General features: G+C 37.0%; 2 protein-coding genes across 10 annotated transcripts in view; both read right to left on the reverse strand.

Moving 5' to 3' along the window:
* Nucleotides 1–6,053, reverse strand: part of LOC125668546 (bifunctional heparan sulfate N-deacetylase/N-sulfotransferase-like) — a 51,639-nt gene extending 45,586 nt beyond the window's left edge. For 2 of the 5 annotated variants that reach the window (XM_056162835.1, XM_056162839.1), the window contains exon 1: nt 5,984–6,053. The gene's annotated coding sequence lies outside the window, so the exon portion shown is untranslated. The remainder of the gene's footprint in view (nt 1–5,983) is intronic. The other 3 variants (XM_056162836.1, XM_056162837.1, XM_056162840.1) reach the window with 3 other exon arrangements.
* Nucleotides 6,054–10,584: 4,531 nt separating this feature from the next.
* LOC125669610 (uncharacterized) overlaps nt 10,585–12,794 on the reverse strand; it is a 31,383-nt gene continuing 29,173 nt past the window's right edge. For all 5 annotated transcript variants that reach the window (XM_048904248.2, XM_048904250.2, XM_048904252.2 and 2 more), the window contains one exon: nt 10,585–12,207. In XM_048904248.2, the coding sequence (XP_048760205.2) occupies nt 11,557–12,207 (651 nt within the window). In that variant the 3' untranslated portion in view covers nt 10,585–11,556. The remainder of the gene's footprint in view (nt 12,208–12,794) is intronic.

Consider the following 12,794-nt stretch of genomic DNA (forward strand, 5'->3'; position numbering starts at 1 on the left):
CATAGTACATAAAATTCTCATTATCTGCCACATAAAATCATTAGAAGTCTGACAAATCACCCTGCATTCAGACATACATAAAACAAAACTTTTTGAATGCCTGATCTTCGTATACATTAGACCATTGCACTCTGTATATCCTGTACGGTAAGGCTGAAGTCACATGCTTTCTGTACTGATGCACTGACCTATCACTATCAACAGAATGAGTTACTACAACCAACCTTTAAACGTATATATCAGATAAATAATCTAATTAGTTGTCTGGACAGATAGTTAGGAAACCACCAAGTGTCAGTCACATACGGCCCCTTATATATGTAAATAACTCTCATTTCTCATCTCAAAACGTTCTAATCAACTTTAATTTGTGTCCATAAATATCTTTAAAATTTTGAAAATCGAACAATTGCTTCTTCCCATTATCCTATTGATAAGGACCCCCCACAGAGATCAGCAAATATATATTGTCTAGTTACTACAACTCATCATTCATTTATAAAGTACATAGGATTGCTCATCTTCAAAACAGGATTGTTAATTTCAAAATACATCTTTGTGTATACATATAGTATATGAAAGCAACAACCGACAATTAAAGCATGCTACATAATTTGATACAAGTGGCTTTTGAAAGTAAATAAATTTTTTAAAATGCCAAAAAACAAAAATTTTTTTAGAAACATTTTCCTTCATTTGTAAAAACTACACAAAATTGTATGAGAATTTAAACAAAAATCAATAAAATTATATATTCTACGTCATTTTCTTTAATCAACAAAGTGTAACAATATAGATAATTTTCAGTAATTATATGCCTTTTTTAGGAGATATTATAATATGAGGATGTCCCCCATTCAATCTATCACCTGGAAGTTCATGATTGCATTCTCAAAACTTCCCCATATATGAAATGGGTAATAATGTCTAAAAGCTGGATAAAACCCTGACTTACTCCTTGTTCAATCAGTTTACAGTTTTTTTGTAAAAGACATATTTTCCTCTATTTCGATCTCAAGATTCAGGGTTCGAAATTAACATATGCCCGTCAGTCTGTGACTGGTTAAAAGTCTGGCGGACTGACTAACATTTGTTTCAGTCAGTCCGATGGGACTGGTTAATTTTCTAAAGCATCATTTTGGAAAATATACCTATGAAATTTTATACACACATTTGGCATGCTTCGATCTGTAGATATAACAGACGAATCGGATTGGTAAATAGAAATCCCCTATTTAAGTGTTACAATATTGTCTGAGGCATATTGAGTTCAATTCATTCTAATAACATTAACAAAATATATATGTTTAATTATTTCTGGAAAACTGTTGGACTGGTCAATTTTTCTGCAGACTGGTTGAAATTATACCCCATCAGTCCAGCTGGACTGGAGACTTTAAAAATAAGCTTCAAGCCCTGAAGATTGGAATTCAATGTCAAAATCTATTGATAAAACTCGCCAACACTAATTCAATGGAACATGTCTTCTAGACATAAAGTCTTTTTAAGGAATTTGTTAATTGTTTAAAGGACTAACCCCAACCACCCAGCCCCTAACAATGCTCACTTGTTGAAGTTCTGCAAGACTCTGAAACAGGTACTGCACTCAATTCAGAGTTTAATGGGTCCATAGAATCCTCGGAAACACCAGATAATTACCAAAAACACCACAGAACGTATCAAAAACACCAATGTACCTGTTGGATCATATTCATATTACCAAAGTTTCATTTATATCAGCGATTCCGAAGGTCCGTCCGGTAATTTTTGTTTTGGTCCGATCAATATCAGTTGTTGGCCAGACCAAGTGTACGATAATTTCCCCCCCCCCCCCCCCCCCCCCCCCCAATGAAATACATGATTAGATAAATTTTCAATTTTTAGCAGCATGTCCCAAAATTTATTCTGTTCTTTAATCATTACAAACAGAAAAAGTGTTTACGTTTAACTCAAATATTTATCAAACAATTCCCCCCGAGAGGGTGATAATACAATTGAGCAATATCCCGTGAAACTACAGACGTCTTTGAAGCGTTTGAATTAGGTAATGAATAACACGTAAATAAAGCACTTAAACTATACTATGATCAAGAAGTACTTGAACGAGAAGGGCACGTTTGATTGAACAATTTGAGTTACGCGAATTGCTCGAGCTTAAAAAAAATGTGGTATTTCATATCACTGCTGTTGAACACAGGTTGGAAATGTTTACTCCACTGACGAATCTGAAGTGAAATGCTTGGGTTAATAAAGTATGTCGCGGATGCCATTCTGGGCCAGAAAGTTCACATTTACATGAAAGCCAAGTCCTGACATTTTCTTAAAATCGTGGCTCCCGGGGGCAGGGTAGGGCGACAATAGGATATACAAAGGTTTACATGGGAATATATAGGGATCATCTTTAAAAATCTTCTTCTCAAGAACCACTGGCCAGAAAGTTCAAATTTACATGAAATCTTAAGCTTCCTGATATAGTGTAAATTCAAGTTTGTCAAAACTATGGCCCCCAAGGGTAGGATGGGGCCACAATAGGGGATTAATTTGCATATAAAATTTTGGTCTGGTAAAATGTGATTTGGTCCAGTAATATCTCAACCATTACTGGACCAAATGTCCAGTAAGTACCAGAAGACCTTGGGAAGCACTGTTATATTGATAGAAAATTTAATGATTTATGTCTAGTATTTCAGACTGCATTTCTCAGCAGCATTGTTGGCCAAGTGGGTGGTTTAATATGTCATATCATTTCATAAAATTTATTCACATCGCAACCAAAACTTCTTAAAGAAGAGAAAAATATATTCACTATTACACTAAAATTAAATATGATATATGTCTGATGAAGTGGCTATAAATAGCACGACAATCATTGTGGAGCATCTACATGTTGATGAAAATTAGCCATAAATCATTAAATTTTCTATCTATACAACAACAGCAAAACTTGGAGAATGTATATGTAAGTATAATCTAAGACTGTAGATGCTTTCTTTGTGAAAGGTCAGAAAAATTCGATACGATATCAAATTTAACGATACACCAGGGATCGAAATTAACTTTTTTCACTACTAGCAAATTTTAGCTAGTGGATTATTTTCCAACTAGCAAAATTGAGCTTTTACTAGCATTTTTCAATCAATTGCTGTTTTACAGGAATTTAAGAAAACAAGCATGTCTCTATATCAAAATATCGGGAAAATCTTTTAAAATATTCTTTAAAGTGCAATAATAAAAATAAAATTGGGAATTCTTTCATTTAAATTTTTATGAATTATCAGACAACATATATGCATGGTGCATGGTGAAGGTCATAGGGTACACTTGTGCAGTGTACTCGCTGTCCAGAGATCTACTACCTATTTACAACATCATGTGGTTTGAAATCTTGAAGACTGTTTGCACCAATTCAAACTATATTTTCAAAACTTTTGGAAATTTCATCTAAAAAATTATAGTGGAAAAAAACTCGCGAACTCGATATGTTTGACTATAGAGTACAGAAGGACACCACGTGAAACGGTGACACTAACTCTGTCATGTGTTCACGGACGAAATCAACATGCTTGCTATTTAAATCAGACGTCACTGAGACGCCCGAAGTGTGCTTGAAGTAGGACTGACTGAGATGACCTTGGTCTTAGTTATTTATTCGATCCACGTTTACTTTTTCAATACTTGTATATTCATTCTGTAAAGTGTTTCTATGCACAAGACAAAAGTATTGTAAACTTCAAAGTACAGCCAATAAACTGAGGAAATCCGGAAAAAAACATCAGGTTTTTCTTCACTTGCAAAAAGTTGCGATCACTTGTGATTTTTTACTAGCAATTTCAATTTCAAACTCGCATTTAGCGAGTATTTCCCCTTAATTTCATTGCCTGTACACAATATATTGGGTTTTATCATTTTAAATATCCATGTAAAATCAAACAAAAAATAGATAACAAAAAATGAAAACATAAAACAAATATTCCTTGTTCTTCTTCCCGAGACAAAGTTAAAAAAAAGGGAGAATTACAATCATTCGCTGAACTTCAATCAAAGTGTATAAATTCAGGACTTCGTGCAGAGTACTGAGTAGCAACTATTTTTTTTCAATATGTCACTAAATCTCATGAGTTATCTCATTACATACTGACACTGTTACCCCCAAAGTAAAAAAAATCACATACATATACATAGCCAACATCTTCGGAAACACAAAATAGAGAGAGTTGGACAAACACGGACCCCTGGATATACAACGATATTTTGCATAAATAATATTAAGAAGGTCGATCCCAATGAAAAAAAATTGCGGTATCAATATATTATGCTACACCGGGTTCGATTCCTGGTCCAGCCAGAGATTTTCTCCTCTCTCTCCTATATATACTACATTTGATGCCGTTGACCACCCCTGGTCTTGCAGATGAAGGTCCTGCCAGGAGTGAAAAGAATCTGGGTTGTGTCTTCGAGAGCGAAGACTAATTAATAAGGAAGGAACGTAGTAATTAGGGTTATACGGACCGTGGATATATGCCTGGGTAGCTCAGTGGTTAGAGCACCTGACTAGTAATGCAGGGGTCACGGGTTCGATTACCGGTCCAGTCAAAGCTATACATTTGGTGTCGTCGACCACCCCTGGATTTGTAGGTTGTCCTGCCAGGGGCAAAAAGAGCCTGAGTTGTATTATTCTCTTTAGAGAAGTCGAAAGGCATAGCCTTCATCGACTTCTCTTCGCAAGCATTCATATTTTGATTCTGGAAAACGTGTAAATGCCGGAGTCGCTGACGGTTTATGCTTCGACCGACGTTTCGACTCAGATGTGCCTGGATTTACGCAATAGACAACTTGTTTTCAAACATTTAGCAGTAATGCACAAAACTGTCACAAGGAAATCAACACTTACTTGCTTTTAATCCATGTCCCCTGTCCCGGGTTTACGTTAACTGGTCTTGGGAGCTGTCACAATAGGGGACCAGTTAAGAGAAAGCAGGCTGACGTAAACAGAGTTGTGATTTAAACCCGGGACAGGGGCATGTTGAAAAGGGATTAAAAGCAAGTAAGTTTTGATTTCCTTGTGACGGTTTTGTGTATTGCTATTAAATGTTTGAAAACAAGTTGTCTATTGCGTAAATCCAGGCACATCTGAGTCGAAACGTCGGTCGAAGCTTAAACCGTCAGCGACTCCGGCATTTACACGTTTTCCAGAATCAAAACATGAATGCTTGCGAAGAGAAGTCGATGAAGGCTATGCCTCTCGACTTCTCTAAAGAGAATAGAGTTGTATGTGTCTTCGAGGGTGAAAACAAATTAAGGAGGGAGGAATGTAGTAATTAGGGCTATACAGACTGTGGATATCGGGTCCCGGGTTCAATTCCCGGTCCAGCCAAAGATTTTCTCCTTTCTCTTTCCTATATATAAGTTACACTACTAATTCCATGGACTGGAATTTAATTGATAACAAAACTGAAAACTTTGTGTTTGATTGACGGTAGATTTTGCATTTGTCCAGTAAACAGTCCCACTTCCGAAACAAGAATGACCAATGTAGAGAAGTTTTATCATGAAGACTGCAATAAGGAGTAAACATGAAGAATGGCAGATCTTTTACAGATTTATGTGTATCAGATATATAATATATATTATAAAGTAACATTATATTATTCTTGATTGTTAAAGGTACATAACAATGTTACTGAAATGATTTCCTCAAAGATAAAGTTGGCACAGGTCTAATCTAAGTGAAATTCGTCGAGGTTAAATATTTGGACTCTTCGGTAGAGGCGTCAGTCCAAATATCTAGCCTCGACGAACCTTACTGAGATTCAGACCCGTCTGAAACCGTTACGCTTGTTTCAACTTTTCTACTTATCACAACCTTATATCAGCGATGTATCAAGTTTTCGTTGCATTAAAAAGACAAATACCAATAATGGCTCGTGTCATATCTTTTCATCCACCTCACATTCAACATTTAAACACAATTTTACGAAATTACCTGTCATAATCAACATTTGTTCTCCGGACAGTCTGTATCACCTCCGTCGCGCATGGGCAACAGGAAGTACTATTTGTTTTGCAAGTTATCTTTCTTCTATCCGCATCGTCGGATACCCACAGCTGATGCATGATGTACGGTTGATCATCAGATGAACAGAAGACGAGATCAGCCGCGGGTATCCAACGATGTTCTATCCGTAAACAGAACCTTAACAGACTAAAGTCAGGCTTTACTATATTTCACTAGAGACTGGCTTAAAATAGTCAGAATCTCTCTCTCTCTCTCTCTCTCTCTCTCTCTCTCTCTCTCTCTCTCCGACCAAACCCACTGAGGACGGCCTCACAATGTGTAGAAGAGTATACACACAAATATTCTAAAGGCAAAAAAGTACTATGTTAGGTACCAGGGGCGGATCCAGGAATTGCGGTTACGGGGACGCCACTTCATAAGGCAGTAGGTCCAGGGCGAAGCCCTGGTGGGGGCCCAGGGAGTGTAGACCCCGGAAGCTCCTGGATTTTATAGGGCTTTATATGCAATATCAACTTACCTTTCACTATTTACTTTAAAAATTAAAAGGGAGGGGGGGGGGCAAATCAATCGAACTTTGCATGTAGAAAATATGAGATGTGTATGTAAAAATAACGTGACAAGTAAATTGTAAAAGGGGGAGAGACCAGGACCCCTGCCCACCCCAACCTCCAATTCAGCATGCCTGGTATAACATTTAAAAATAATAATAAAAAAAGATTTCTTCAGTAGAATACTAAGTAGGCCTACACAAGAACTATAATTTAATTTTAGATGTTTCCTTTTTGTGAATGTAATTGATAATTATTGAAAACACAGCAAATTTCATATTGCATTCCTAGTAAATCGGATAGCAAAGTAATGGGAAAATCTGTATTTTGTCGTTTTTTCGTTATTTCGAGGCGAAAAGTCGCTAATTATCGTTTTGTTGACTTTTCGTTTTGATGTCTTTTCGCCTTGAAAAGACAACAAAACGCCAAGAGACCATTGCTTACACCAAACCATAAAACAACGCAAGTGCATTTGGTGTCAAACTCGCCAATGTTTGAACCTAGTCTCTTGGAGGAATGTCCACTGGTCGGACTGAGAGTCACTTTTTGCTACATATTACAAATGGACGAATGCAACTAAGAACTGCATAATATGCTGAACTTCGAGAAAAAGACTGGTGTTGCGATATATGTTCCATGTGTATAGAGGTTTCAATATTGTACCTATTGACTACAAATGTATAATTATACACCGTGCCAACCCTCATTGCAGACTTGTTCTTTACCACTGAATTACCAGGGATAAATGCACCTTAATATAAACCGACACAACCTGTTTGGAAACTACATCACTCCCATCCAGCTCGAAACTTACATTTGACAATTTCTCGATTCTTCATAATTGCTTAAGCAACCGAGCAGTAGGCAGTGGCAGTGAACAGTAAGCAATACCAGTAGGCAGTAACAGAGTGCAGTAGACACTAATACCCAACACTAGACAGTGATAGTTAACACTAGAGAGTAACAGACAGTGATAGTCAACATTAGGCAGTAACAGACAGTGATAGTCAACATTAGACAGTAACAGACAGTGATAGTTAACATTAGACAGTAACAGACAGTGATAGTTAACACTAGACAGTAACAGACAGTGATAGTTAACACTAGACAGTAACAGACAGTGATAGTTAACACTAGACAGTAACAGACAGTGATAGTCAACATTAGACAGCAACAGACAGTGATAGTTAACATTAGACAGTAACAGACAGTGATAGTCAATACTAGACAGTAACAGACAGTGATAGTTAACACTAGACAGTAACAGACAGTGATAGTCAACACTAGACAGTAACAGACAGTGATAGTTAACACTAGACAGTAACAGACAGTGATAGTCAACATTAGACAGTAACAGACAGTGATAGTCAACACTAGGCAGTAACAGACAGTGATAGTCAACATTAGACAGTAACAGACAGTGGTAGTCAACACTAGACAGTAACAGACAGTGATAGTTAACACTAGACAGTAACAGACAGTAATAGTCAACACTAGACAATAACAGACAGTGATAGTTAACATTAGACAGTAACAGACAGTGATAGTCAACATTAGACAGTAACAGACAGTAATAGTCAACATTAGACAGTAACAGACAGTGGTAGTCAATACTAGACAGTAACTGACAGTGGTAGTCAACACTAGACAGTAACAGACAGTGGTAGTCAACACTAGGCAGTAACATACAGTGGTAGTCAACACTAGACAGTAACAGACAGTGGTAGTCAACACTAGACAGTAACAGACAGTGATAGTTAACACTAGACAGTAACAGACAGTGATAGTTAACACTAGACAGTAACAGACAGTGGTAGTCAACACTAGACAGTAACAGACAGTGATAGTTAACACTAGACAGTAACAGACAGTGATAGTTAACATTAGACAGTAACAGACAGTGATAGTCAACATTAGACAGTAACAGACAGTGATAGTCAACATTAGACAGTAACAGACAGTGATAGTTAACATTAGACAGTAACAGAGAGTGATAGTTAACACTAGAGAGTAACAGACAGTGATAGTTAACATTAGACAGTAACAGACAGTGATAGTCAACACTAGACAGTAACAGACAGTGGTAGTCAACACTAGAGAGTAACAGACAGTGATAGTCAACACTAGACAGTAACAGACAGTGATAGTTAACACTAGACAGTAACAGACAGTGGTAGTCAACACTAGACAGTAACAGACAGTGATAGTCAACACTAGGCAGTAACTGACAGTGATGGTCAACACTAGACAGTAACTGACAGTGATAGTTAACACTAGAGAGTAACAGACAGTGATAGTCAACACTAGACAGTAACAGACAGTGGTAGTCAACACTAGGCAGTAACAGACAGTAATAGTCAACATTAGGCAGTAACTGACAGTGGTAGTCGACACTAGGCAGTAACAGACAGTGGTAGTTAACACTTGGCAGTAACAGACAGCAGTAGCCCATTGGCTGTCATATAAATCAGTTTTAATTATAGCAGTACTTTTTCAATAGTATAGTAACTCTATTGATTTCGTAAAACCATCTTGGCAAATCGTCTTGCTCAGAGAGTGATGTATCTTTCAAGTCCTAATTTAAGTCAAACATTAAGCAAAACCCCATTATCTTTTGATGGCTAGATATTTTGAAAAATGTTTCTCTAAAGGGGGTGGGGTAGAAAATCATTTAAAAATATGAACTAGCTATTGTATCAACACACACTTTGCATCAAGAAATATTCTACAGAATGAGCATCAGGATTGGTCCTCTAGTAGTGTCTAAAGGCTAGAGCGCAGGGGCACTTGAACAAGATGCACGCACTAGACTTTAAAAGAAACAGCTCGATTGATTCTTTTGAATCCTGCAGGGATCTGGGTAAGAATAGCTCCTCAGTACCCCTTGCTTTTCGTAAAAGGAGGCTAAATGGGGTGGTTCTTCGGATGGGACCGCAATAACTGATGTCCAGAGTCACAGTAGGTGTGGCACGATAATGATCCCTCCCTGCTCAAAGACCGTAAGCGCCGAGCATAGGCCTAAATTTTGCAGCCCTTCAACGGCAATAGTGATGTCACCATATGAATGAAAAATTCTCAGAAGGGACATTTAACAATATACAATCAATCAATCTTTCTTTTAATGTGTGGACTGTGTGCCTGCATTAAGCATACTTATACCGGTCCAGTTTTGAAGAGTATGGAAATCCGGAAAACTCTTGTGCTTTGAGGATCTTTAGAATTAATTAAACAGAATAAAGGCAGACCTCTATAATTTTAACAACCAATAAGAATGCAATTTCCTATAATTTATGACATCATTCCCTGGTGCCTAGCACAGGGGATAACTGCCTCTTTTTGGCCATCACACATTTTTATGCTATGACTATGGAATTGGAACAACTTTCTACATAGTATCACATGTTTCAGGATGCTATATAGTATATTATATTGTTTTTTAAAATTATTTGAAGACTTTTTTGATATGATGGGTTATTTGTTTTACGTCCCATCCAGAATTTTTCACTCACATTGCGATGTCACCATTTGTAGGTGAAGTACCACAAATTTAGACCTATGCTTAGTGCTCAGGGCCGTAGCAGTGAGGGGACCTATGCTTAGTGCTCAGGGCCGTAGCAGTGAGGGTTCTTTATTGTGTAAACGCCTGCTGTGACACGGGACCTGTTTTTAAGAACCCACAATTCTCGCTTCTAAATGCCGAGCTTTTGGTGAAGGAGCAATCACTACCTATGTTTACGTCTTAGGTTGGATGCAGCCACGACACAAGAAGGGCTCAAACTTGCAACCTCCCAGTTACAAAGCGAATGCTCTACCACTGAGCTACCATGACCGGTCATTTTGGTATGACATTATACTATCTTCGATGGATCATTCAAGAAATTGAGAAAATATTTAAAACATTCTCATAGCAAAAACATTTCATTACAAGTTCTTCCTGCAGATCCAAGCACTATCAGAGTTATGCCCCTTTGCATTTAGTACCCTCTCTAGATTTTTGTAGTCAAAACTCAATACGTGACATAAATTCATAATTTTTTATTTTTCTAGTAAATTTTGATATGTTTTGTTTCATATGATAAGCAATATAGAGTAAATGAAGCATGGCCTATGTTTGGAATGACAGTATTTTTACATAACAATGTACAACAAATTAAATCTGATATGTACAAACTATACATACAACTTAACAACTTGCTCCTGCTGTGTTGAAAAGTTCTGAAAACTGAATGGAGATTAGGAATTTGACTACAGATATTTCCTTCTACATCCTCCAAGATATTTAAGAGAATTTCTTCAGTCAGTTCTGAGGACTTTTCACAGACCCAGTGCATTGAGATCAAATCTAGACACAAACATGGCAGTTAAAAATTTGTTAACATGTAAAATGTCATAAAATGTGTTGTTTTAAAATATACTCTCACAATGCATAAAAAATTTGTAGAATACAACATGAATATAAATCTAAATACATGTTTTCCCTGTCTTTTTAAAAAAAAAAAAATGATGAAATCTCTAAAACTTCAGAAACATTTGATATGGCTCTTTTCTTTCTGTTAACAATTTTACCTATTGATGGACGGACTCCAAAGAGATGTTATGTCTTTGAAATTTTCAAGTATCCATTAAGAATTGAACAGATATTTAAGTTGCATATTCAAATCTAGTAAAAGACACATACTGACTAGTCTTCCTCCATAAAGTGTCTGAATGTGTTGTCTTCAGAATGTTGAATTTTTAATTACTATGAAAAATATATATAAAAAATATACACACATACGAGACAGATACCATTGCTGCAGGTTTTCAGGTTTGGCAGTATACTAGCTAATGCGACTTACAAACAACTTCACCCCCATCAGTGTACATTTGCTGAATGTAAACAAAAATATCTACAAAGTGGCAGGTAGCATAACAGTTTTTGCTAGAAGAGGCAAAAATAGCACAATATCAATGTTTTACTGAATTATCCTTTATAACCACTGCATGTAATCATTATGCTTGTGTCTGAAATTTCCTCATGTAGAGTTGACACTGAGAACACAAAGTGTGTCCTGGAGCAACCCCCCTTTTCCCGCACAGGTTACATGGTTCCTCCCCTCCGTAAATTTCCACTGGAGAGTCAGAACTGTCCCCCTCCTCCAGGTCATTGTCCGAAAATGCACTTCTGAAAAATCCCCCATTGTGACCCTCTTCATCACTCACATACCCAGCATGCAATTCCTCAGGATTTCGCAAAATGCCAAACCCATCAACATCAGCAGCTGAGATGAGGGCAATATTGTCACAGAATTTTACAGACTTCCTTGGTCCATTCCCTTTGTTCTTCTTTTTCTTGGATAGAACAGACTTTGGCCGTTCCTCCTGCATATTACGAAAGTCTGATTCTGATTTGCTCCTTTGTCTGCTGGCTAGACCTTTTGGAGGAGGTGGATTGGGGGGTTTGCTGATGGGGTGAGAATTCCTAGCATGACTGTCATGGACTGTTATACTGCCGAATCTGGATGCCAAATCACGCACACTTGGTCGGACCTCACTTCCTTCTGAGGATTCTTCTTTGGTGGATCCATGGGGAGTGGTTGGGCTGCCAACTGAACACAAAGGTATTGTCTCTTTAGAATAGTGTCCCTGCAATGATGGCTGTTCCTGAGGAATGAATAGCAGAAAATTACATCTTTGAATTAAAAATATAAACTTAAGTTTTATTATGAAACCTAGAATACATTTCATATTAATACTAGCCACTATTAATAAAATCCAATTAAACAAAAATTAATTTAAATGACCATAAAATCAAAAGTAAAACAATATTAGATATTACAATCACCGAAAAAGAACATTAATATGAAAATTTGATCAGTTGACGTTAATATCAAATCATTATTTTGCAGTTAATTTTAAAGCTATAAGGCTAATCCCAGTGCCACACCACAAAGTCTACATTGAGTGTTTGCGGGGTGATCTGCCAATGAAAGATGATGTCAGATTAGATCCAGAAAACTGACCAACCATTGCCTTCCTCCATCTAATCTGTTCTTTAGGAAAAAGATAATGTTTCTCCACTCAAATAAAAAACATCAACTCTTAATACCTCTCCAATCATTTCCTCAAACTAGGAGATATCGGTCCACAGGTAGCAATCAGGTGCTGCAATTCAAAAGATGGATCTGCAGGGGTCCAGATAAAGCCATCGATAATTAGCAGCACTGACACAACCCAAAGAAGTTTATAAA

This window comes from Ostrea edulis, chromosome 4, assembly GCF_947568905.1.
Source record: "Ostrea edulis chromosome 4, xbOstEdul1.1, whole genome shotgun sequence".
NCBI lineage: Eukaryota > Metazoa > Mollusca > Bivalvia > Ostreida > Ostreidae > Ostrea > Ostrea edulis.